The 27028-nt window shown below is 54.6% G+C and overlaps 1 protein-coding gene across 1 annotated transcript; it reads right to left on the reverse strand.

Annotated features, from left to right (window-relative positions):
* On the reverse strand, positions 1–26155 carry KIF18B (kinesin family member 18B). The gene is made up of 16 exons (XM_062216179.1): positions 26043–26155; positions 14749–15075; positions 14103–14260; positions 13705–13809; positions 13416–13526; positions 13141–13338; positions 12814–12990; positions 12221–12295; positions 12018–12115; positions 11494–11659; positions 11048–11175; positions 7453–7658; positions 6664–7189; positions 5330–5419; positions 4464–4549; positions 1–4250 (listed from the first exon to the last, which is right to left on the reverse strand). Exons 2-16 carry the CDS (start codon positions 15059–15061, stop codon positions 4144–4146), a joined length of 2544 nt encoding a protein of 847 aa, XP_062072163.1. The 5' UTR covers positions 15062–15075; positions 26043–26155; the 3' UTR covers positions 1–4143.
* Between the last annotated feature and the right edge of the window lie 873 nt (positions 26156–27028).

The raw sequence follows: 27028 nt of genomic DNA on the forward strand, positions 1-27028 counted from the left end.
GGAAGGGAAGGAGAAAGAGGAGAGAGAAAGAAAAAAAAGGAGAATCATCCCCTAGTTCCCTCCCCAAATGCCCAACAGCCAGGGCTGGGCCAGGCCGAAGCCAGGAGTCTGGAACGCCATCCAGGTCTCCCGCGTGGGTGGCAGGGCCCAGCGCTGCTGCCTCCAGAGCATTCCTGCCTCCCTGACTCCCCCGATGCGCTCTGCTCCCTCCGTTGCTCCTCCCCATCCCCAAACGTGAGGCCTACAACTCCGTCCAGTCTGCGAATTCCTTGTGGGGTTCGCCACTTCCCAGGAAGAAGAGCTTCCTGATGCTAGGACCGATGTCTTCCCCCTAGAGCTGGGGTCTCTCCAAGGATAGAGTCTGCACCCCTTAGGCCAAGAAACCACAAGATAAGGACAAGAGCCAACCTCTCCCCTGCTACTGGAAAACCCGTTTCCCTGTCAGATGGATACTCTTTGAGGGCAGAGTTGTTCACCCTGGGCTAGAGGGCTGCCTCAGAGTGGGTTCTGCTGGCTAGAAACCCACTCTTGTGGCTACAGAATCATTCTTGCTGACCCCAGGCTGCCTGCTCCCTTACTGCCCTGGTCCCCCTTGGTCTGTAGTTGGAGGCATCGGCTCACTCGCTCCCCAGAGCCTGGCTGCTGTGCAGGGGTTAATAAGCTCAGGTCCTTCCTCCCTGGCTTCTCCCCATTCGGCCCACTGCCCAGCCCGCCCCCACTCCCAGCCTCTAACCCTGAGATCGCCTTTTTAATTGCTTTCCGCGATCTGCTCTGTTCCACGCTCCCCTCCTCTTCCTGCCTGATCGGTCCCCCCTCTGGGAGGGCAGGAGGCGGGGACCAGATGTGGCCCTGGCGGGAGGAGAGGGCTGGCGGACAGCCTGTTATTTCTAACCCAGCAATCCTGCAAATGGACAGAAGGCACTGGAGAATGGGGGTGGGAGGGCTGTCGGCGAGCTGAGGGGAGTCCTTGGGGGGAGCTGGAGAACACAGCCATGCACATCGGGTTTCAGGGGCGATTCTGGTCCCTTCCTGACCCCCACAGCCTTCATCCAAGGCCCTCCTGGCCCCTCTTCACCAGAGATCCATAGAGGAGGAGGGAGAGGACCCTGAACTAGATTCTGCCTGGGGACCAGGCCCCCTGAACTTAGGCAAGAGCCAGAGGGACACTGCTGACATCGCAGGGCTCTGGGCAGCAGGCTTCCCGAGCAACGAGGCTCCCCAGGTGGAGACGAAGTCCCCTGATGGGCACCAGGCTGACAGCTGGGTGTAGGAGTCCCAGAGAGGAAGCCCAGTCCTCTCGTCGACAGGTCCCAGTACTGGCAGAGGTTTTGGCTTACACTCAGGCACCAGGGACAGGCACTACCCATTTGCCGCACTCAGGGACTGTCTTGTTCTTGGGTTTTCAGCTCCTGGCACTGAGGTTGGTTCTGTGAGCCGGGCAGGAATTTGGACGCTAGGGTGGGGGTCGAGGCAGAAGCAGGAAGTGGGTGTGAGGACTTCCAAACTCAGCGAAGTGGAGTGAGGGGCAGGAGGGGGGAGGAGCGAGGGCCTGGGGCCAGGCTGGACCTGCAGTGCCCATCGATCGCTGTGGCCTGCGGACGACTCTGTCTGGGTAAGAACAATCCAATCTCAGAGCCCAGCACAGTGTGGAGGTCAGCTGCGAGCTGGCTGTCGGCTCCCTGTGAAGCTCAGAGCAGCCAGGCTGTGTCCTGGGTGCGCAGGCCACCCTGCAGTGAGCTCTCGGCCTGACCTCCCATGATTGAGGGCAGGAGTCAGGCGTGCTTAACTCCATCAGCACCGTCTCTTTGTACAGTTAATGGGTTGCCTGGGAGCACATTTTGCACCTCGGATGTTTGCAGAGTGAATGGCTGGCTGCAGAACCTCCTTGGTGGGCGCGACCTCTTCTGCTGGTGGCTGCCCCGGCCCCAGCCGGCGCTGCCCTGCGTGCTGGACCCCACTGTGCCGAGGACGCCCTCTTGGCCCTTGTTACCAGCCGCCTTGCTCGTGCCGGCTGCCTCTGTGCTTGCGGGGGTGACGATGATGATCAAACGAGATGATAGATGTGAGGGCCCCAGGAAATGGGGAAATTATTCAATTTGAATCCAACCAACGACCCAGCGAGGCCTCCTGAGGTCAAAGGCACCATGCCAGGCCGCCAGGGCTGCGGATGTGAAGCCGTAGCGGGAGTCACAGCACACAGGGGAGAAAGGCTCATTAAGACTAATTGGAGAGGAGGGGACCCCAGGCGTGTGAGGAACGAGGTCTGCTCACTCCCGAAGGGAAGCACTTGGTGCCACGCAAAGAACTAGACCGGGGTCGGATCCCGAGCAGGGCTGTGTGACTCTGGGCGAGTGTGGGGAGCCTTCTTGAGTCTGGCTCCTCATTATCTACCCAGAAGGCTGTGCAGCTTCGGAAGGATGCCTGGCAGCCGGGTAGACGTCCAGGCTTCTCCTTGTCTTCTCTTTTCCTCCAAAAATGCAGTGGAAGTGGGAGTGGAGGGGCCCAGCAGGTGGAGGGGAGGCCGCCCCCTGGAACAGCTAGGACTCCTTGGAAATTAGCAGCATTGTTTACTTGCAACCCACAATGTGCTAAATACCCTTAACATGTTTGTTTTCAGAAACAAGTTAAACACAGATTCTTGTAATCTGACATTATTAATTCATTCAGTCACCCATGTCTTCACAAGAGACCAGAGAGAAACTGTGTTGAGCTGTCACACGTTGCAAGTGAGTGAAGACAAAGGTCACGAGCTGGGGTCGGGGCAGGAGCGGGTAGCACTGGGCTCACGCTAGTGGAGGCTCTGCTTGGAGCCTTGCTTAAGACTTGGGGGCCACAAAAATTGCCCTCCCCTGGGGACAATTTAGCTCAGCAGCCAATATGCCAATTAAGATGCCCATGACACCTGGCTCTGGTTCCTGACTCCAGTTTCCTGCCAAAGCAGACCTTGGGAGGCAACCGTGAGGATTCAAGCAGTCAGGAGCTCAGAACTCACATGGGAGACCTGGCTGGAGTTCCTGGCTCCCAGCTTCAGCCTGGCTCGTGCCTCACTATTGTGGGCATTCAGGGAGTAAACCAACATATGGGAGATCTGGATTTCTGTTCTTTCTAAATAAATGCAAATTAGGAAAACAAACAAACAAACAAAAAAACCGCCAAAAACATACCCCTAGCAACCCACACCCAGGATCCTGCCTCTTGCCTTTAGGTGTAGCAGCTCCTTGCCAACCCCAGAGCAGAGGCCCTTAGGAGAGGCTGGGCTGTGAGGTGAGGCGTGGGGCTGTGGGAGCTGCAGGAGTTCCCTGCGGGAGAGCAGGGAGGTAAGGAAGAAGCTTGCTCTCCTACCTGAGGGCAGAGAGGGAAAACCACGGAGGACGGAGAAGGTTTATTGGTCATTATAATAAAAACTCCACCTGTGCACGCATATACACACAGGTGCGCTGAAGCACAAGCTCAGAGCAGCACACACCCGAGCATTGACAGCATTTGTATCGAGGTGCAAGTCAAGGCTGACTTCTTCCTTTTTCTTTTTCTTTTTCCTTTTTTTCTACACTGAATGTAGATTCCTTTGACAATGAGTGAAACAATAAAGCTGTCTGACTGGGAACCAAGGCACCATCAGGAGCTGCATCACGGCCAGGATAGCAGCCGGACTGGGGCTCCTGCTCCAGGCTGGGGGGAGTGGGGCTAAGTCACCCCATCTTTCGGAAACCAAGAGCAGCCAGGCTGGGACTCCCCAGCACACCCCCAGCGCAAGCTCATCCTTTGGCCACCATGAAGCGGCCATCTCTGTACAGAGTGCTGTTAGACGCTGGGGGTGGGGGAAGAGGCTCAAAGAGCTGCCCGCCTGCACCAAGGGCGTCAGAAAGGGGTGGTGGGGAGGGGGGCATGGTAGCACCCTTTAAAATAGCAACACATTAACACTCACCAACAAATATGTGCTCACTGAGAAGCTGAGTGTGACAAGGGATTGCAGGGTGAGCAGCCGCGGGAAGGGCTTGGCAGGGAGGGCTGTTAATGAAAGAAAGGCGTGGGCATCGATTTCTTCCAGGTGAAGAAGGCAGACGGGGCTCTGGTACAGGTGGCCCCAGGGACAAGCAGGGCCGTCCAGTCCAGAGAAGCTGGTGGGTCAAGGCGGCCTGGTGGTCAGGACACCTTGGCGATGCAGCTCCCGGCTGACAGCACTCCCCCAAACCCAGTGAGTTCCTTCTGGCTCCTCTGGTCGCCAGGGCAGCGGGGGCTCAAGGGTGGTTCTGCAGGCCAGGGCAGGGTGCAGGAGGAAGGAGAAAGTGAGGCTCTGCCTGCGGGCCCCTGCCCCTTCCCAACTCCCACGTCTCTCGCCAGGGCCCTTGAGATGCTTGGAAAGATCCAGGTTCTCCTGTACCTGCGTCTCAACCCTGCCCCCACCTCGGTCCTGTCTTCATCTTACTGTGGCCCAGCCCATCCCTAGCCCCAGTGCCAGTCACCTGGGATTGCAAGGGGCCCAGCTGGCTTCTTCAAGGTGCTGCTAGGGAGGCGGGCAATGCGGCTGCGGCCCCGGGAGGCTGAGGAACTGAAAGGGAAGGAAGGAAGGAAGGTGGAAAGGTTACAGGGCTGGCGCGGTGGCGTACTGGGCTAAGCCTCTGCCTGTGGCGCCGGCACCCCAGGAGTGCCAGTTCAAGTCCTGGGAGCCCCATCTTCTGATTCAGCTCTCTGCTATGGCCTGGGAGAGCAGTAGAAGATGGCCTAAGTGCTCGAGCCCCTGTACTCATGTGGGAGACTCTGAAGAAGCTCCTGGCTTCAGATCGGCTCGGCTCCGGCTGTTGCTGTCATTTGGGCAGTGAACCAGTAGATGGAAGACCTCTCTCTTTGCCTCTGCCTCTCTACAACTCTGCCTTTCAAATAAATTAATAAATAAGTCTTTTTTTAAAAAAGGCATGGTTCAAACTATTAAAAAAAAAAAAGAAAGAAAGAAAAGAAAAGTTACAGCCAGGCCTCTGGACCAAAGGTGTGCATATGAGTGGGGGGAGGTTCCAGACACCAAGCTTTGAGTACGGTGGGGTCTGAGCACCAGCAAGAGCTCCTGAGGCTAGATCTGGACCCGAAAGAGGCCAGAAGCGGTCAGGGATGGACAGTCCAATCACAAGATCAGTTGATTCCTGCTTGGTGTTTCCCTGGTGGACAGGGACCCATGGCCCCCTTCGCCTCCAAGGACGATCCTGTAATAGCAAGCTGGGGGCAAGGCGCCTTGGCCAGAGAACCAGGGCTGCCCTGTTCACAGCCCTCGGTGCCTGCAGTTGCTGGGTGTCCCCATCCTGGTGAGAGCTGTGCCCCCACACTGCACACACCTCACCTCACAGTGCGCCTCTTCTTGCAGGCTGAGGTCCCAGGGAGGGAAGACACGGGCTTGGGGCCCTTCATGGGGAACGGCAGCTCAGGTGCACTGGAAGGGAAGTGGGGAGGGAGGAGGGTCAGGAGGGAGCCAGACACGGTGCCGGCCACGTCCTCCCCAGCCCCAGACACGGTGCCAGCCACATCATCCCCAGCCCCAGACTCGGTGCCAGCCACGTCCTCCCCAGCCCCAGAACGGTGCCGGCCACGTCCTCCCCAGCCCCAGACTCGGTGCCGGCCACGTCCTCCCCAGCCCCAGACACGGTGCCGGCCACGTCCTCCCCAGCCCGACTCGGTGCCGGCCACGTCCTCCCCAGCCCCAGAACGGTGCCGGCCACGTCCTCCCCAGCCTCCAGAACGGTGCCGGCCACGTCCTCCCCAGCCTCCAGAACGGTGCCAGCCACGTCCTCCCCAGCCCCCAGCTTGGGGGGGGGGTGCAGAGGCTGGGCACGATGACCTCGAGTTTTCTCCTGCAGAGCGGACTCTCCCTGCCTCACTCAGCCTGGGCTGACAGCTGAGTGACAGTCCTGTTCTGGGAGAACATCCAGATGTCAGCTTCAGGGCTGTCCAGGGAACTGGAGTTCAAACAATTTCACCCTTGCACCTGCCTGGCTCTGCGCTTGTTACTGAAGCTGGTTCAGGACTATGGAAGGGGTGGGGGTGCAGGTGGGCAGCCTGCTGGCCCCTGCCTCACGAGTCCAGGTCAGTCTGCCACTTGTTCTTGGCCTCCAACTGTCCTAGTTGCTGTCGCTCTGCCCTGACATGTGGGTGCCAGGGGAGGGTGCTAGCCTTGTGTTTTCACCAGAAAATGCTGAATAAAGTTTCCTGCAGACCCTTCTAGAGAAAAATCTCTGGGTGGAAGTGGCAGAAGTATTTCCCAGTGGGGCACAGAACTCAGATGGGGCCACAGGGTCTAAGCAAAGCAGAAGAAGGGGCAGAGGTCGGGTAAGACACCTCTGAGGTTCCCTCCGGTTTAGAGAGCTTTTCTCCCTGCCTCACTCAGCCTGCACCTGCTGACTTCCCTAACTGGACTTCCACTAGCTACTCCTGAGTGTGCCACAAACCAGGACACAAGCTGGCAGATCTGAGGCAGGGACAGACCAGGCAGGACCCCCGAGAAACTAGGCAGGACCTCCACAGAAACTTCTCCGCTCTTCTGGCCTGGGGAGTGAAGCTGATCATGGCCAAAGGGAGACAGGGCAGTGTCCCGGCTTGGAGGGTTAGGCTGACCTTCCCCTTCCCGCCAGCCCCACCGCTCTTCACTGACCCTGGCCCCCTGCTGGGAGGGAGACCCACCTGGGAATGAATGGCTGGTCCAGCCTCTTCAGTTCTGGGGGAAATTTTTCCCAGCCAGTGTATTCATGGAAATCAAGTTGTGAGGGGGGCTCCTCAGAGAGATCAAAGGTGACGTTGAGGTCCCGAGCAGGTAGGGCCAAGGGGGTGGAGCAGTTCTGCAGGGCGGAAGGGCCCAAGGGCACCCGGCTTTTGATGACCGTGGCTGGGCAGAAGCGAGGGGAATGGCAGGGGGAGGAGGCCCTTTGCCCTTTCGGGGTGCTGGGTCCGAACGAAGGCTGGGCCTTAGGCAGAGACCCCCTCCTAGGGCAGGGCAGAAAGGACTGGCGCTGGCGCTTGGTCTCCAGCTTTGGGGCTGGGGGACTGTCTGGCTCTGAGGGACTTGGTCTCCTCCTCTTCTTCTCTGCGGGTCCCCGGGATGCTTGGGTTGGGGTGTAGTCAGGCCTGGATGGGATCCCCAGTGTGTGCATGAGGCCGCCCCATTGCCTTGCCATGGTCCGGGTCACAGGGCCAGAATATCCTGGAGACTCTGGGCAGAAAAACAGGGGTGTTGAGGGAAGATGAGGGGCTGCCAGAAGGAAGGGGAGCGTGTAGCATGTGGGAAGCCAGACACTGGAGGCATGAAGGAGTCCCTAACCCCGTGGGTCTCCTGGGCCTTTCTGAGTGCAAAAGTCCACGATCTCGGGGGCTCAGCCTCCTACTGCAGCATAACCCAGACCTGGAGCCCCCGGCCACCCCCAGTGCCAGCTGGGGACTTGGTCCAGCACTGACGAGAAGAGGAATGAGACTCACCTAACTCTGAACACAGCGCCTGAGGCAGAGCTACCTCCCTGGCCAGGCTGGGAGTCCTGGAAGTGTAGGTCCCAGGCTCTGTCTTTTCCTCCTGCACCAGCCGCTGCAGCCTCTCAAACTCAGTGATCATGTCGGGGGTCAGGAGGTTGGCTGCCTGGAGCAGGGAGTACTGCCGCTGGGCCAGGCGCAGCACCTGCAGGGCCAACCTGCAACAGAGGGAAGGGCATCCCCGCCCTACTCAGGTCCAGCCTGACCAGTTCTCCCGCGCAGCGCACCTGTTTTCATCATTCCAGGTGAGATGAGCACACCTGAGCTGGTCCCCGACTCCCTCCTGCCTTGCCTCACACTGGCTGGCTGGTCTCACCATCTTCCCAGCCATGACTTCCGCTGTCATACCTTGCTGAAAGCCAAGGCTGGCCAAGATGGCCACAGGTGACTGTGGGAGATGTCACCCACTAAACATGCCTATAACAAAGACAGTGGCCTGGGAAGTAGGGAAGAGGCACTGGGACTCGGAAGGTCTGAGCTTCCTCTCAGGCCTGCTGTGGGATCACTAGTTCATTTGCCCCCAGGGCCATGTAAAGCAGCAGTTTAGAACCCAGCTCAAGGGGCCGGCACTGTGGTGCAGCAGGTTATAAGCCCTGGTCTGAAACGCCAGCATCCCATATGGGCGCCAGTTCTAGTCCCAGCTGCTCCTCTTCAGCTCTCTGCTACGGCCTGGGAAAGCAGTAGAAGATGGCCCCAAGCCGTTGGGCCCCTGCACCCGTGTGGGAGACCCAGAAGAAGCTCCTGGCTTTGGATTGGCGCAGCTCCGGCAGTTGCAGCCAGTTGGGGAATGAACCAGCGGATGGAAAACCTCTCTCTCTGTCTCTGCCTCTCTCTGTAACTCTTTCTTATCTTTTCTTAGGCAGAGTGGACAGTGAGAGAGAGAGACAGAGAGAAAGGTCTTCCTTTGCTGTTGGTTCACCCCCCAATGGCCACCACGGCCGGCGCACTGCGCTGATCTGAAGCCAGGAGCCAGGTGCTTCTCCTGGTCTACCATGCAGGTGCAGGGCCCAAGGACTTGGGCCATCCTCCACTGCACTCCCGGGCCACAGCAAGAGCTGGACTGGAAGAGGAGCAACCGGGACAGAATCCGGTGCCCCGACCGGGACTACAACCCAGTGTGCCAGCGCCACAGGCGGAGGATTAGCCTATTGAGCCGTGGCGCTGGCCTCTCTGTAACTCTTAAAAACAAACAAACAAACAAAAAAAAAACACACCTCAGTCTCCACAACTTTTAAATGGAGATGACAAGTACACAATAGCCTCATATGGTCATTGGAAAGATTAAATGAGTTATTTCACATGCAAAATGTTTAAAGATTGCTTGGCACATAGCAAGCACTGTAATGTAGCTAACTATGGTTTTATGTGAAAATAGAAATAATACCAGCTACCTAGTCAGGATAAGAGATTAAACAGGCTATGTTCACCTTGGTTCTCAGAAGTCCCTCAAAAATGCATTCAGTCTGCGCTTTCTCTAGTGGCTGGGACTCTGAAAGAGTGTGTGTGAATCAATGCATGTTTCACATGCACGGGGGACTACTTAAAGGAAATTCAGAGGATAATATGATTATCGATGTTGTAAACTTAGATTCTAATAGAGCAAATTTTCTTTCTGCAAGGCATACCTATGATAAAAGAATAAACACAATTATCTCAGTGGGGATTATTCATGGCAAATGATTTGTCCTCAGGAAGCTCCACCTGCGTGGCCATTTCTGAGCCCTCCTGATGCCCTCAGTTGCTGAGTGCTCAGGGAACCCAAACTCATTTTGTAAAGCAGCCTCTAGGCCTTTAGAAAAGAAGGCAGGAGATAAATTAAAAAGAACGCAGCAGAAACTCATTCTCCATCTGCCCGAGCCACACATTAGAGGAAGAGTGACGCTTGAGAAGCAGGGGGACGTCCCCCTGCTTCTCAGATGACTACTGTCTGGCTCAATACCCGCCCCACCCACGGGGAGCTGGTCGCAATTCGGGGGCTTCAAATTAGGTTTCAAAACCCACAGGATGCAGCAACTGTTTTGTCTGTACTACGTATTAGACTTTGGCATAAATTTCATTTGAAGAAAGGACTTTGCAGCTAAAAGAGTTCTGAAAAAACCATCAAGCTACAAAATCTAAGATCTGCTCAGTGCCCTGGTGGCCCAGGATTCTAAATTCTAAAATAAAAGAGGTTATTTTTGATTATCTGGTTCTTAGGATGTTCCCAAATATGGAGACCATCTGGAATGTCCGGCAACCTCTAAGACTTGGGATTGCCTGTCGTACTCCTCTCCCAAGTAGGGACGATGAGGACCACCACCCATAAACCATAGCTGAGGTTGAAGCTACTCATCAGAGACCACCAAACCAGAGGTCAAGCAGAAATAGGGGCCCTGGTGTCCTCTCTCCTCACAATGGGGGACGCCAAGCAGAGACGCTGAGTCATCAGGGGAACTCGCGGCTGTTCCCTGGGAGGCCAGGGGACACCCGCCAGTGCATCCCTGCCTCGCCATGGCCCCAGGGAGTCGGCAGCAGGAGATAGATAACAGCCGCTGATTATTCAGGCTGCAGCGTTTTTGCTGAGTCGGGAACAGACACTCCCCAACAAGAAATAAAATTAAACAGGCCCTTCTGTCCAGAAGCTTTAAATACATTGCTGGCGCGAAGCGTGCTGGCAGGGGAAGGGGAGGGAGCCTGGTGGTAGCAAAGCTAAGTGGCAAGGGATTTATATACTGGGGGCCAAGGAAAAAAAATACTAGCGGCACCTCTCTATTAAGCACACAAAGAATGGTCCCAAATCCACCTCTCCGTGGCTTTGGGGGGTGGTTTATGTTTACTTCTGAGGAAAAAACAGCCCCAGTCAAGCTGTTGACGAGGACACGTGCTCAACACCTGACTCAGGAAGGTGTCCCTTGCCCAGCCTGATGGGCAGCTTCTCTTGGCTGCTGCCTACTGGCTGAGAAAGGGTAGCTTTGCCCTCAAATGCAAAAGCAAAGCATTGGCCCAAGCAGCCCTGTGCTAGCCTGGTACCTGCTGGCTGTCTGCACAGGCTTGGCTTCCCTCTCCTGTTGGGCTGCCAACCATATGGAGGAATCAATGGAGCAGGTGATTATAGCAAGGAGTTGACTGCACATAAGGGACAGTGTCGACAAAAAGAGACTTGATCTGGGAGTAGATGTTTAGCCTCAGCAGCTGTGGTGCCCATGTCCCACAGCAGAGTGCCTGGGTTTAATTCTGGGCTCGCCCCTGCTAATGCAGACCTGGGAGCCAGCAGTGATGGTTCAGCTTATGGGGTTCCTGCTTCCCAGGTGGGAAACCTGGAGAGCATTCCTGGCTCCTGGCTGTGACCCAGCCCTGGCCATTGCAGGTATTTGGGAATGAACCAGTGGATGGACACTCTGTGTCTCTTGTATTTCTGTCTGGCAAATAAATAAATACAAATAAATTTTAAACAGAGAGACTTGATTCTTAGCTAGACAGAACCAGGGCTGTTGTGAAGTGCTTGCACCAAGGGCTGAACCTATCGCCTCCCATCTCGGACTCCAGAGTAGAGCAAGACGACACCTACCGCTGAGAACCACCTCTGTCTGGTTTCTGTGGTGAGAGGTGGTCCACGGCTGGCCTGGGCTGCAGGATCAGGCTGGGGGACTCCGGCAGGGGGTGTCCGAAGCTCCGCTCTGGCATCTGGCTTGGAAGCTAAGGAGGGAGGAGGCACAGGTGGAGGAGCCAGGATTCCTTTTACTCAAGCTGCTCTAAAACCCTTCCCTCCTGCGGGAGTGGAATGACAGCTTCTAGAACACTCAGCTCCTGGGGGAGGCTTCCTTTCTCTTAGGCATTTCCAGACATGCAAGGATCTGACTACTTCTTGCACAGGATGTGAACCTCCTAATGACTAAGACAGGTGGGTTGGGTACCAGGGCCAAAGGGACCCTGGGTCGAGGGGAAGCATTCCTTCTCATATTCCTCCAGCTCCAAGCTTCCCTGATGCCCATGCTGCACGCACCCAAGTCCTACCTCCTTGGCTGGGCCTTCGTCCTTGTTCTTTGAGGGCCGCTCCTGCCCTTCCCCAGCCCTCTCCTCCTGGGCTGCTGTCTCCAGACTCTCATCTTGAAGGGCTCCAGACCCCTTGTGGAACTCTTGGGAGCAGGACTGCTTGGAGGGGTGGGGGGGCACGGGGGAGCTGGGAAGAGTTTGAGAGACAGGATGAGGGGGCAGGTAGGGAAAGCAGGGAGCAGGCTGGCGCTCTTATAGCCCCCCCCCCCCCCCCAGGTTTACAGAGCCCATGAGAAATGGATGCTTGGGTAACAATGGGCAGCAGCTGAGGGCAGAAACAACAACCCTTAGGTAGACACCCAACCCCTAGGTTCCTCTTCTTTTGAACTTCGGATACTACTTATATGGGTTGGGGGTAACTCGTGATGCAGAGCATTTGAGATAGCTTGCTGGGCACTGGTGGGAACCCGACCCCGGGTCTCCAAACAGCAAGGAGTCCTACTTCTCTAGAGGCTGGGGGTGGGGCAGGCATGGGCAGAACTCACTGCTGTGGTGTGCCGGGTGCAGAGGATGCTGGGAGGGAATGTTGTGAGGCCCGGGCTCCTGCCTCATACACTTGGAGCTTCTTTCTCAGTGCGGCCACCTAGAACAGCAGCAGCCCCGGCCCAGAGCCCCGGGTGAGCACAGGTGGCGAGGGGCAAGCACAGAGCCCCAGCGACTCAGCTCTGCTCCCGGGCGGGCTCCTCACCTCAGCCTGGAGCTTCTGGCAGATGGTGGCGTACTGGCTGAGGTGACAGTCTAGGCTGACCACGTTGCTCTTCAGCTGATGAGGGCACAGAGAGGTTCGTTTGCCCACACTAAGCGGTTTCCATGGATACCTCCATGGCAGGCACTGTGCTGGGCACCTTGCTCACATCACCCCGACTCACCCTCCCGACAGGAACCAGACCACAGCAAGAAGCTGAGGACTGCCTCTGATCCCTGGCCCCGACTTCCTGACCAAGACATTCTCACTAGGCAGGGGCTCCCGGAGGAGGTGGGGAGGCCGGGCGGAGGGCCAGAGTGAAGCCCTGCTGCCGTGCAGGCTAACAAACTCGTACATGGGTATTTTGCTGAAAAGATGGTCCCACTGTTCAAAACCATTCTGAGCCAGACCACTGTGGGGCCGTGGGTGTTGGAGACGGGCCTGCCTCTGCTGGAAACTTCCCCCAGCATGGGGGCTGTGTTGCTTCTGTCACAAAGGCAGGCACAGCCTAGGGAACTCCTCTCCCCTGCCTGGGTAGGGACCACGGCTCCTGAACCCTCCTTCTCCCAGGCCAGTGGGCCCTGGTTGGCACGCACCGTGAGTCGAATCTCCTTGGCGCGGTCAGCATACTTGAGGGTGTTGTAAGTGTCCTCGTAGGCCAGGCTGGAGGGGCTGACAGCGGCAATCATCACTGTGCGGCAGTTGCCGCCGATGGAGTCCTTGAGCAGGCGTGTCAGCTTGCTGTCCCGGTAGGGCACGTGAGACTTGCGGCCCTAGGTGCAGGGAGCAGGTGGGCACAGGTAGCTGGATTACACCTAGCTAGGCCGGGGCCTGGTGGTCTCTGGCCCAGGGCTAAAGGGAGGGACCGTGGTTCAGGTGCTCAGTGGCCGTCTAGGGGAGGATGCTGGCCCACACTGCTTTACCTTTGCGTCGGCCAGGGCATTGAGGACATTGATGAGGGCCAGCAGGGAGCGGTTGATGTTGGCACCTTCCCGCAGCCGCTCCCCCTTCGCACGGGTGTTGGACGCCCGCTCCGAGCCAGCCAGGTCAATCAGGCTCATCTTGGCCACCTGAAGGGCCTGGGTCAGTCCGGGAACCCGGTCCTGCTGCTTCACAAAGATCTGGGGGCAGACAGCAGGGGTAAGGGGGGCTGGGCACCAGAAGCCCTAACTGCAGGCTCTGCCCCATGACCCCTCACCTGGAAGATGGCATGGGAGCGGGAGGAAGTGGCATTGGCATCAGTGGGGTGCTGCGTGCGGTTACGGTTGCCCCGGGTCAGCATCTCCAGCAGCTGCTCGGCTGATGTTGGCTAAAGAGGAGATGCCCAGGGAGGGGACTGTGGTCTCCAAAGGGACTGCTCCCTGAACAGGGAGGGCCGCTCTTCAGAACCAGCATCATCCCCTGGGCATCCCCAAATGTCTTGGGAGGGAACCCCAGAGAGTCAATGGGGCCGTTTGTCTCACCCAAGCCCAAGCCCAAGCCCACACCTGGTGGAAAGAAAGTCCTGGGACCACCACGCCCTTGTCGGGGTCCTCCCGAATGGCAAGGGGCCCCTTGGGCTCCAGGAGGTCGTGGATCTGCTCATTGTACACCTGAGGAGGAAGGAAGCCAGGAAGAGACCTGAGGAAACTGCTCTGCAAACAGCCTAGGAGGGCTGAGGTGCTGCATGTAGGGGAGGGAGACAGGTGCCATGAGTGGCACTTTGCAGGGCACTGTCAAACGTCATGAGAAGGGAGGGCCATGTCCATTCTGTTCTGTACATCACCCCCTCCCCTGGCTCTCACTGGGCCCAGTTTTCCACCTCCCACCCCCAAGTCCCCTGCCCCAGCAGCTCTCTCCCTTTGGGTGGTTGCAAGAATGGGGGCGGGGGCAGGAAGAGCCTCACCTCCTGGTAACTGATGAGCACCTCGAACTGCTTCTCTTCCTGGCGGGCCTCTAGCCGTCGGTATAGCTCCATGGTGGTCAGGTACATGATGCCGGGGTCCCGCTCCCTTCCCAGCATGGTATGTGTCTTCCCAGCCCCAGTGGCCCCGTAGGCAAACACTACAGAGGGCAGTGCAGGGAGGAGGGTGGCAGTAGGGCCAGGGCTGCTCCCAGCACAGCTCAGCCCTGCTGGCCTCCCCTCCCGCTCACAGTCACGATGCAGCATTTGCGCTCTCCGTGCCTGTGCATTTGAGGGCAGAGGGGTCCCCCTATGGGTGGGCAGGCCCCTCCTTCTCCGGTCCAGATGGCTTGCTCTGTTGAAGGCCCACAGGTCTTCCCCTCACGTGACTGAGCTCAGTTTATAACCCACATTTGTGGGTGGGATTTTGTGACATGCGTCTTCTTCCCCACCAGACCATAACGCCAAGAGGACAGGCACCATGTCTGTCTGACTTGCTCTTGTCTCCTAGGATACAGTCGAGGCCTCACACACAGCAGAAGAATGAGTGGGGGCTGCAGAGCTCTCCCCGATACGTGGTGCCCAACTGCAGGGGCGGCCACCCTCAGAGGGCGGCAGGGAGGCAGGCCACCCCCCGGCAGGTGCTCACCTGAGCAGTTGTAGCCCTGGAGGAAGCTGTCCAGGATGCTGTGGGTGGTGTGCTGGAACACGTCCTGCTGGGTGGCCCCCTCACCAAAGACGCGGTCAAAGACAAACGTCAGGTCTTTGCCCTTCTTCTTGGGGCCGTCATGGGTGCTGCTTAATTTCAGGCCTGGGAACCCCACCTCAGGCTCCTCAGGATCAAACACCAGCACCCGTTCGTCCACCACCTGAACCACCGGGCGCCGCTGACTCTCCAACTCCCGAGGGTTGGGGGGCCGCACCCGGACCACCACCTGCACTGTGCTGTCCTCCACCGCCATCTTCCCGGGAACACCTGGGTACAGACAGGAGGGCAATGAGGACCAATTCAGACTCCAGCAATCAGGACATCCTTCAACCCCCTTCCATATATATATATATATATATATATATATATATATATATATTTTTTTTTTTTTTTTACCAGCTGATACTTTATTTTTTCTTTTTCTTTTTTTTTGTTTTTGTTTTTGACAGGCAGAGTGGATAGTGAGAGAGAGAGACAGAGAGGAAGGTCTTCCTTTTTGCCGTTGGTTCACCCTCCAATGGCCACTCTGGCCGGCGCATCTCGCTGATCCGAAGCCAGGAGCCAGGTGCTTCTCCTGGTCTCCCATGCGGGTGCAGGGCCCAAGTACTTGGGCCATCCTCCACTGCACTCCCTGGCCACAGCAGAGAGCTGGCCTGGAAGAGGGGCAACCGGGATAGAATCCGGCGCCCCAACCGGGACTAGAACCCGGTGTGCCGGCGCCGCAAGGCGGAGGATTAGCCTGTTAAGCCATGGCGCCGGCCGATACTTTATTTTTTCACATTAATGTAGTATCAATACAAAGAACAGATTCAATGTGGTTCACAAATACAATTTTAAGAATATAATGCTATGGGGCTGGTGTTGTAGCATACTGGGTTAAGCCACTAGCTGGGATGCCAGCATCCCATGTGGCCATTGGTTTGAGATCTGACTACTCCACTTCTGATCTCTGCTAATCTACCTTGGAAAACACCAGAGAATGGCCCAAGTTCTTGGGCCCCTGCACCCACATGGGAGACCTGGAAGAAGCTCCTGGCTCCTGGCTTCAGTCTGGCCCAGCTCTGGCCATTGTGGCCATTTGGGGAGTGAACCAGCAGATGGAAGATCTCTGTTTCTCTCCCCCTTCTCTCTGTGTAACTCTGCCTTTCAAATAAAGAAATAAATCTTCAAGCCCTAGCTGCTCCACTTCTGATCTAGCTCCCTGCTAATATACCTGGGAAAGAAGCAGAGGATGGCCTCACTGTCTGGGCCCATGCACCCAAGTGGAGACCTGGATGAAGCTCCCGGCTCCTGGCTTCAGCCTGGCCCAACTTTGGCCATTGTGGTCATTTGGGAAGTGAACCAGTGTACGGAAGATCTCCCTCTCTCTGTTTCTCCCTCTTGGTCACTTTCCCTTTCAATTAAATAAAATAAATCTTTAAAAAGTTTTATTTATTTGAAAGGTAGAGTGACAGAGAGAGAGAGAGAGAGAGAGAGAGAGGCAGAGACAGAGAGAGAGCTCTCATCCACTAGTTCACTCTCCAAATGGCCATAGCAGCCAGGGCTGGGCCAGGCCAAAGCTAGGGGCAGAAACTCTACCCTGGTCTCCCATGTGGATGGTAGGAACCCAAGTACTTGGGCCATATTCTGCTTCCTCCTAAGTACATTAGCAGGAAGTTGGACGGGAAGCAAAGCTGGGACTCAATCCCGGGCACTCGGATACGGGATGTGGGCAATTCAAGCAGAAGCTTAACCCTGCTGCCGTGAACACCTATGCTGACCTCCAGCTTATGCCTTAGAGTAAGAGCAGGGGCTGGCATCATGGCACAGCAGCTCAGCCGCCTGCTACAATGCAAGCATCCCATATCAGAGCCCAAGTCCAAGTCCTGGCTGCTCTGCTTCACAGCCAGCTTCCTGCTGATTTGCCTAGGAAAGCAGCAGAGGATGGCCCAAGGACTTGGGCCCCTGCACCAATATGAGAGACCTGGATGCAATTCCTAGCTCCGGCTCAGCCTGGGGCCATCGCAGCCATTTGGGGAGTGAACCAGTGGATAAAGATCTTTTTTTCTGTCTCTCCTCCTTTCTGTCACTCTGCCTTTCAAATCAATCAATCAATCAATCTTGAGAGAGAGAGAGAGAGTATAGTGGTGCCAGCCAATTATTATTTATTTCTCACTTGAAATACCACCTTAGTCGCATCTAAATGAATACATTTTCAGAGAACTATTGCTAGGCTTTCTATTTTAAAAAAATATTTCTTTCTTTCTTTGAGAAACAGAGAGCCAGACACACAGATAGAGAGTGCTCCCATCTGCTGATTCATTCCCCAAATGGCCATGATAGCCAGGGCTGGGTTGAGGTTGAAGCCAGGATCCAGGAACTTAATCCAGGTCTCCCAGGTGGGTGGCAGGAATCAATCGAGCTATTATCGGACAGTCTACACTTGCAGGAAGCTGAGGCGGGCATCAGGCCCGTGCACTCTGATATGGGATGGAGGCATCTTAACACTAGACCAAATGCCTGCCACTGACTTAAAACAACGACAAACAAGCAAAAAAAATCCTTTTAGAATTACAGTTGGAATTGCACTAAATTTACATATTGATTTTATTAAAGCCTTTTAGGGGGCCAGTGAGTGGCACAGCAGGTAAAGCCACTGCCTGCAGTGCTGGCATCCCATATAGGTGCTGGTTCGAGTCCCGGCTGCTCCACTTCCTATCCAGCTCTCTGCTATGGCCTGGGAAAGCAGTAGAAGATGGCCCAAGTCCTTGGGCCCCTGCACCTGCACCTGCATGGGAGACCCAGAAGAAGCTCCTGGCTTCAGATCAGCACAGCTGCAGCCATTGTGGTCAACTGGGGAGTGAACCAGTAGATAGAAGACCTTCTCCCCACCCCCGCCTCTCCATCTCTGTGTAACTCTGACTTTCAAATAAATAAATAAATTTTTTAAAAAAACAATAGGGAATGAGTAAGGGTGGTGGGAGATGGAATTGGGCTGCGGTCATTGATGTTAAAGAATCATGTCTCTGGGCCGGCACTGTGGCTCAATAGGCTAATCCTTCGCCTGTGGCACCGGCACCCTGGGTTCTAGTCCCGGTAGGGGTGCTGGATTCTGTCCTGGTTGCTCCTCTTCCAGTCCAGCTCTCTGCTGTGGCCTGGGAAGGCAGTAGAGGATGGCCCAAGTGCTTGGGCCCTGCATCCACATAGGAGACCAGGAGAAGCACCTGGCTCCTGGCTTCGGATCAGCACAGTCCGCCGGCCGCAGTGGCCACTGGGAGGGTGAACCAACGGCAAAGGAAGACCTTTCTCTCTGTCTCTCTCTCACTGTCCACTCTGCCTGTCCAAAAAAAAAAAAAAAAAAAAAATCTATAGAATCATGTCTCTGAAGGAGCAGTTCTGAGCCACTCAGGAAAACAGCAGGGACTACTGTGTCAGATGACAAATGGGCACTCCGGAGATGTGAGGCCGCCTGCAGTGCTGGCATCCCATATGGGTGCCTGTTTGAGACCTGGCTGCTCCAATTCCAGTCTAGCTCTCTGCTATGACCTGGGAAAGCAGTAGAGATGTTCCAAGCGCTTGGGCCCCTTCACCCGCATGGGAGACCAGAAGAAGCTCCTGGCTCCTGGCTTCAGATCGGCACAGCTCTAGCCCTTGTGGCCATCTGGGGAATGAATCAGTGGATGTAAGACCCCTCTCTCGGCTGGCGCCGTGGTTCAACAGGCTAATCCTCCACCTAGCGGCGCCGGCACACCGGGTTCTAGTCCCGGTCAGGGTGCCGGATTCTGTCCTGGTTGCCCCTCTTCCAGGCCAGCTCTCTGCTGTGGCCTGGGAGTGCAGTGGAGGATGGCCCAAGTGCTTGGGCCCTGCACCCCATGGGAGACCAGGAGAAGCACCTGGCTCCTGGCTTCGGATCAGCACGGTGCACTGGCCGCGGTGGCCATTGGAGGATGAACCAACGGCAAAGGAAGACCTTTCTCTCTGTTTCTCTCTCTCTCACTGTCCACTCTGCCTGTCAAAAAAAAAAAAAAAAAAAAAAAGACCCCCCCCCCTTGTATCTTGTAAATGATTTATTTTTTAAGTTTTTATTTATTAATTTTGAGAGAGAGAGAGAAAGATCTTCCATTCATTGGTTCACTGCCCAAATGCTTGCAACAGGTGGGGGTGGGCCAGGTTGAAACCAGGAGCCTAGAAGTCTAGCCAGGTGTCCCATGCGGTAGTAGGAATCCAAGTACTTAAGCCAACACCTGCTTCTCAGGGTACACATTAGCAGGGAGCTGAAATTAGAAATGGAGCTGGAACTCAAATCCAGGCACTCGGATCGAGAATGCAGGTGTCCCCAGTGGTGTCATAATCACTAAACCAAATATCTGCCTCTGCAAATGATTTTTGAGTCAGCTTATGAAGTTCTATTAAAAAAACATACAAAGATTATAATTTGAATTATTTTTAATTTTTATGTTAATATGAGGAATATTGGCATCTTGATAATATCAAGTCTTCCCATCTAGGAACTGTTCTCTCTCTCCATTCATTCACAACTCATAATCTTCGGTAAAAGTTCATAATTTTCTTCACAGGAGCATTGTGCACTTCTCAATGTTTATTACTAGTTGTGAATTAGCTCCTTTTAATGGTCCATTTTCTAATGCCTTTTTGCCAGAATCTAGGAAATCTGCTGCTTTTTGTATGCAGAGCGGGTATCTGGCCACATTGCTAGCTTCCCTATTAGTTCTAATAGATTGTCATTGATTCTGTGAGTTCAATTAAATGATACAGTTTGCACATGACAGTTACTTTCTATTTTTAGCTCTTATTTAGCTCCCTGCCTTCTACTGTCCACTAGGACTGTAGGAGTGGGAAGTGAATTTTATCAAATGACTTTTGCTACTTACTGGAATGTTCACACCATATGTCTTCTTTATTTTTTTTTAAAGATTTATTTGATTTATTTGAAAGAGTTACCCAGAGAGAGAAGGAGAGGCAGAGAAAGAGAAAGAGAAAGAGAGGGCTTCCATCTGCTGGTTTACTCCTCAGATGGGCGCAAGGGCAAGAGTTGTGCCAATGTGAAGCCAGGAGCCAGGAGCTTCTTCTGGGTCTCCCATGCGGGTGCAGGGGCCCAAGCACTTTTTTTACTGCTTTCCCAGGCCATTGCAGAGAGCTGGATCGGAAGTGGAGCAGCTCGGAACTTGAACCAGCACCCATACGGGATGCTAGTACTACAGGCAGCAGCTTTACCCACTATGCCACAGCGCCAGCCCTATGTCTTCTTTAATCTATTAATGTAGCAGGTGACACAAAGATTTCTTAATGTTGACCTGGTAATCCTCCAAACACTTACTTGTCTGCTTCCTCTTGTATTTCTCTCAGAGCTCTTCCCTTGGTTTTTCATATCTTGTTTGGATCAGTTTACCACAAGGGAAGGGTGAATTTTTTTGGAATGCAGGAGTCACAGATATCTTAAAAAGTTCAGCCCAACTCTAGCGATACGTGAACAGGGGTAAGGAACAGGAGGTGTTCCTGGAGGGATTTGAATGCTTTCCCAGTAAAGACTAAGCCTCACTGATGGTCACAGTGACCAAGGTCCTTCAGCAAAGAAAAGTGGGGGTGTCAGGGACCTCAAAACTTGAGCCATCAGTGATGTCTCCCAGGTGGACACTAGCAGGACGCTGGAACTGTAAGCACAGCTGAGACTTGAACCTAGGAATATCTCAACTGGTGCCCTAAAAAAATTATAGGGCTGGTGTTATGGAAGCAGGTTAAGCCACTGCCTACAATGCTGGCATCCCATATCAGAGCACTGGTTAGAGTTCCAGCTGCTCCACTTTGGATCTAGCTTCCTGCTAATGCGCCTGGGAAAACAGCAGATCATGGCTCAAGTACCTAGGCCCCTGACACCCACGGGACAGCCAGATGAAGTTCCTGGCTCCTGGCTTAAGCTTGACCCAGCCCAAGCCTGGTTGTTTCAGCCATTTATGGTGATAACCAGAAGATGGAAGACCTCTCTCTCTCTCTCTCACTTTGCCTTTCAAATAAAGAAGTCAAATTTAAAAAAAAAAATTTTCCCCACAAAAAAATAAGGAAAAGACGTAAACTCACAATATTCTTTAAAAAAATTTACTTTTTTATTTGAAAGGCAGTTATAGAGAGAGAGAGAGACAGAGAGATCTTCCATCTGCTGGTTCACTCCCCAAATGGCTGCAACAGCAGGGCTGGGCCAGGCTGAATACAGCAGCTTCTTCCAGGTCTCCCACATGGGTCCAGAGGCCTAAGCGCTTGGGCTATCCTCCACTACTTTCCCAGGCACATTAGCAAAAAGTTGGATCAAGGCCAGCGCCGTGGCTTAACAGGCTAATCCTCCGCCTTTCGGCACTAGCACACCCGGTTCTAGTCCTGGTCGGGGCTCCGGATTCTATCCCGGTTGCCCCTCTTCCAGGCCAGCTCTCTGCTATGGCCCGGGAAGGCAGTGGAGGATGGCCCAAATCCTTGGGCCCTGCACCTGCATGGGAGACCAGGAGAAGCACCTGGCTCCTGGCTTCGGATCAGCACGATGAGCCAGCCGCAGCGGCCATTGGAGGGTGAACCAACGGCAAGAAGGAAGACCTTTCTCTCTATCTCTCTGTCTCACTATCCACTCTGTCAAAAAAAAAAAAAAAAAAGCTGGACCAAAAGTGGAGCAGCCGGGACACGAACCAGCATACATACGGGATGCTGGCTAGCAGGGAGCGGCTTACCCTGCTACATCACAGCACCTACCCAACAATGCTCCTTTACACATGTATAATTCCATTCCTGCCCAGCAATCAGATTGCTGTATAAACGTGTTAGCAAAGTACTTACTATAGCAGGGACTGCTCAATGTACCTTACATATCAGCTCCTTTTATCCCCATTGTAATCCCACAAGATAGATACTATTATTATTATACTCATTTTTCAAGGAGGAAATTGAGACAGAGAGGGTTCAGCAACTTGCCTAAGGTCCCAGTGCTGGTGAGTAATGGAGCCCTGTTCCCACCCAGGCAGCCTGGCTGCAAAGCCTGCTCTGCTGTCTAATGATATTACATGCTATGTTGTGGTGATCCCATTGTTCTAACAGACCCTTGTGTTTGTATAATAGTTATAATTCCTTTTATGGAACGGTACCATGCATTCTGTAAACACTGTCAGATACACGGACTGTAGCTAATTTTCACCACTCGGAGTTCCTGTCTCACCCTCAATTTTCATCCCTCGGCGACCCGGCTTGCGTCCTGGGGGGAGTAAAGGCAGAGGGGACCGGGTCTGCTTGGGCTGCCTTCCTGGCAGTCATAGCTGCCCACGGGAGGGTGTTGGCTGAGGAGAAGACACAGAGCAGTCTAACATTCTAAGCAGGAAATTAAAAAGGGCACTGGCAGAGGAGTGCGCATAACCTTTACAGTTCTCCCCTCCCTGCCTCCCGAGGGCCAGTGAGGCCAAGACTGTTTGCCTAATGAGATGTTTTCCTTCTTCCTGAGAGAGTGCCAGGGGCACAGGGTACAGGATGCAGTGACACTTGGTGTGAGCCCCCCCCCCCAAGACACCTGGGTCCTGTCTGGGTCCTGCATCTGAGGAGGGAGGAGGTCTTTACAGGAGCCACACCATGTCAATGTCGCATCAGCATCCCCCTTTGAGAGCCAGTGAGAATAGCTACCAATCTGCTCTCGCCCCACGGGGATGGGGAGATTAATGAGAGAACGTTTGTCAAGTTTGCTTTGATCCTCGGTTGGAAAGAGCATTTCAGCCCAAAGTACAAGGGAGATGATTCTTTAATAAGATCTTCAGGGTTCTCAGCCAGCCACAGTCACGTCGTGTTTCTAACCCAGGGCAGCTCATTAAAACCCAGAGGCTAGTACGCTGCCGAGCCGGGGCTGGGAAGCCAAAATTCAGTTGTTTGGGGGCTGGCCTCCTCTGCTACAGTGCAGGGCCAGGTCCCACAAGTCCACGCTCTTTGAAGTCCCTAGAGAATTTTTGAGGACTTGAAGGGATAGACACTGGGAGCTGGGGCAGGATAGACACTGGGAGCTGGGGCAGGCAGGGTCTGGAGCCCAGCCCATGGATGTTCTGCTTTTCCAGGGGTCACTGGAGCCCCTTCATTAACTCGTGTTTCTTGTCCTTAAGCTCTTCCGACAGCCTGTGTACCCCAAGTGCCTGGGCACCTGGTGCAGCATGCAGCAGGTACCAAACCGTACTTGTTCTATGAATAAATAAGGGCCAGAGAAAAGCAGAGACTGCATCTAAAAATCTGAGCATAATGACCCCTATAGGGAACATTGACTGCTGAGAGCTCAACTGAGCGAGCAGACAATACTAAGTGCTTTAACCAGAGCGTTAGGGACTGGCATTGCGGTGCAGCAGGTTAAACTGCACTTCCAACACTGGCGTCCCATACTGGAGTGCTGGTTCGAGTCCTGGCTACTCCACTTCTGATCCAGCTTCCTGCTAATGTACCTGGGAAAGCAGCAGAGGATGGCACAGTATTGGGGCCCCTGTCACCCATGTGAGAGACTCAGATGGAATTCCCGCCTCCTGGTTTTGGTCTGGGCCAGTCCTGACTTTTGAGGCCATCTGGGGAGTAAACAGCAAATGAAAGCTCTCTGTCTCTCTGTAGCTCTGCCTTTCAAATAAATAAATCTTTTAATCTAATAATCTTGGTGCTGGCATTGTGGAATAATGGGTTAAGCCACTGCCTGCACAAAGGCTGCCCATACGGGTGCTGGTTCGAGTCTCAGCTGCTCCACTTGCGATCCAGCTCCTTGCTAATGTGCCTAGGAAAGCATCAGAGGATGGCCCAGGACCTTGGGTGCCTGCATCTACATGGGAGACCGGATGAAGCTCCTGGCTCCTGATCTTGGCCTGGCCCAGCCCTGGCCATTGTAGCCATTTGGGGAGTGAACCAGTAGATGGAAGATCTCTCTTTCTCTCTTTGTATCTCCCTCTCTATAACTCTGACTTTCAAATAGAGAAATCTTGCCTTTTTTAAAAGTGGTATTAACTTTCAGGACAATTCATGATGGGATTATCGACATAATAGTTACATTCCTATTCTACAAAGGAAAGGACTTCTGGAGCAGGTGCTAAGTAGCAAGGCTGGAACTTGCCCTGTTCTGTTACTGGAGGCGCTGGTCTATCTGGGGGCTGCCCTCCCCTGCAGTTGGCCTCTGGCCTCTCTCCACTCCCTCGCCTCGGTACCCACGGAAGAGCAGCGGTTAGTGCCCACGGGTTTTTCCCACAAAAGATCTTGCAGAGGAAGAAGCTATGTCTTTTGTTTTTTAAATAGACAACCCCAAGTTTGTAATCAGTGCTGGTTTTGTTTATTAATTTCTAATCTTATCATTTAAATTTATTTTTCTTGTCTTACAGTCCTGGCTAAGACTTCCAGTTCAATATTGAGCAGAAGTGGTAATACTGAGAATTTTTGTCTCCTGATTTTAAAGGGAGCATGCCTACTACTTTACAATTTGTTGGCTTAAGGAAATGTATCACCCTTTCCAGTTAACAAATATGAGTGTATTTCTAAAATCTTTTCTAGGGGTCAGGAATTTGGCCTACCAGTTAAGATGCCAGCTAAGAAATTTGCCTTCCACAGAGGATTAAGCCTTGGCCTATGACACCAGCATCTAGTATTAGAGTGCCATTTTGAGTCCTGGCTACTTTATTTTTGATCCACTCCCTGCTAATACACCTAGGAAGGCAGCAGATGATGGCCCAAAAGCTTAGGCCCCTGTCATTCACATGGGGGGCCAGAATGGAGTTCCTTGCTCCTGGCTTCAGCCTGGCCCATGTCTGGCTGTTCCAGCCATTTGAGGAGGGCACCAGATCTCGTCTCTCATACCCTCACTGTTGGTCTGCTTTTCAAGTGCATAAATCAAGAGAGGAAGGAGGGGGGAGGGGAAGGGAGGGAAGAGAAGAGGTGGGGGGAGGAAGAAAGAAGAAAGGGAGGGAGGGAGGAAGAGAGAGAAAGAAAGGACAGAGAGATGGAGGGAGGAAGGAGAGAAGGGAAGAAATCTGCCTTCCAAATCGGAGTTCCTGGGTTCAGTTCTCAGCTCTGCCTTCTGAATCCAGATTCCCACTAACACAGTTCCTGGGAGGCAGGGGGATGACGCAGGTAATTGGGTTCCTGTCACCCACACAGCTCCAAATTTGGCACAGCCCAGCCCAGCCATTGTGAGTGTTTGGGAGCGAACTAACAGATGGGAACTCTGTCTATATTTCTGTCTCTCAAATAATTAAATTTCAAAAAATTATGAAGGTATATTGAATTTCAATGAATTCTACTTCTGTGCCTAATGGGATACATGTTGTCTTTTATTTTGTAAACATGTATATTGTGCTAATAGATTTGATGGTGTTAAATCATTCCTGCATTCCTGGGATAAACTCAACTTGATCATAATTCTTTTTTTATACATTGCTGGTTTCTGACTGCTGGACCAGGGTGAAGCCCGGAGCCTGAACTCCAACTGAGGCTCCCATGGGTGGCAGGGACCAGAGTATTTGAGCCACCACCTGCTGCCTCCCAGGATGGGCAACGGGAGAAGAAATAGAACAGGGAGACTGGATCAAGCAGTGTAACACTGAGGAAAACATGCTTCCTCCGCCCGAGCCTTAACTTCTCTGTGCCTGTTTTCCAGTCTGTAAATTGTAATTAATATTAATTACTATCCGGCTTGCACCCCATAAGACTTGCAAAGATTGCATGAGTTTATTCAAAACTAAATATCTGCCTCGATATCAGGGTTATATGACATACAGCATCTCCCCCATGAATGCCAGAATAAACAGGATTCCCTAAATCCAGCGGCGCAGACCCCTGACTTCAGGGAAGGAGGGTCAAGGCTAAGAGGAGCAGCATCCCCGGGGCGCCTTGCTTCCTTTAACCACGCCAGTCTCCCCTGAGTGCCCAGGACCTAAGCTGACACGCGCGAGCGACCCTGACACGTGTGGAGAGGGGCCTGGCCACTCGGCGCTCCGGCGTGGGGGTGGTGGTGGGGGTCTTCTCACTGCGCCGACGTCCGGAGCGGGCCAGGCCCCGGTGCACCAGCTCAGGGGTCCCGATCTCCCGAGCGCAGGGGTGGAGAAGCGCCCAGCTCCCCGCCCGGCGGGGCCCACCCAGAGCTCGGCCTCGGCCCTGCACCTTCGCCCTCCGCACAAGAGGCCTGGCTCAGGGGCCCGCCGTGAGGCGCGGGGCCCGCGCGACCGGAGCCCGCGGGGACGGCCGCGCCGTGGGGCTGGGCTTACCTTTCGTCGGTTCCCCGCCTCCGGTGTGGACACTCGCTCGCGGGTCCCGCGGCGCAGACGGGAGCCCTCTCCCACCGGAGAGCGCGCCCCACACCGGCCTCCGCCCGCGCCAACCTCCGCGAGCTTTCAAATTAGCCGGACCAGCCCGTCCGCACCTCCCATTGGTTCCCACCCGGACCGCTGATTGGCTGTTTCCTAAGTAACAAAGGCGCCCGAGGTGCGCATGCGCACTTTCTCTTCCGGCTCGCCGGCTCTGGCAAAGCCGGACGTACCCGCCTGGCAGCAGGCAGAAACCAGTTCGGAGCACCGTCTCGGCGCTGCCTGGCGCTGGGCGCTCATCGTCAGTTACGTCAGCCAGACGTCCATCAGGACTTTAAAGCTGTTTCCGTGGCGTCCTCTCGTCCAAGGGAGGATTCTCAGCCGCTGTCCGGCGCCTCCTCCCTCTCCGGGACCTCAAGGACAGCCTTGAGGTGCGAACGCCAGAACGGCGATGCCGTCTGCTTGGCTTGGCCAGTTGTCAGGCGCCTCCTGGCTGGTGGCGCCTCGGACGCCGGCGGGCCGCGCGGGGCCGGTCTCCCGCACCGCGGTTTGAACCTCGCACTGGGATCGGGAGCGCTTGGACGTCCCGCACTGCTGGTGCTGAGTGTGCCTCAGTCACTCCGGGTCTCTGAGGCCGTGTTCTTACCTGTAAATGGGACAAGCAGGCCGCCCTTCCGACTCGCCTAGGAAAGCCCCAGCATCTATGAATGGATGGCCGTCTGCGACTCCCATTAGCAGGTGAAGGCTGCCAGGAGCCAGCCGCTCGCCACCTCCATACACCTGCTCTGTCCCCGCACTGAGTGTGAGCTGGACCGGAACAGGTAGGACGAGGGGGAGGCAGAGTTCCTCATCAGACCGCCATCCGGCCAGTACAGTCACAGTGAACACCTGCTGGACTTGGCCGAAACCCATGCATTCAGCGTGGGCCTCGGCTGCCCTCTGCACAA

The sequence above is a fragment of the Lepus europaeus genome, chromosome 18 (genome assembly GCF_033115175.1).
Source record: "Lepus europaeus isolate LE1 chromosome 18, mLepTim1.pri, whole genome shotgun sequence".
NCBI classification, from domain to species: Eukaryota; Metazoa; Chordata; class Mammalia; order Lagomorpha; family Leporidae; genus Lepus; species Lepus europaeus.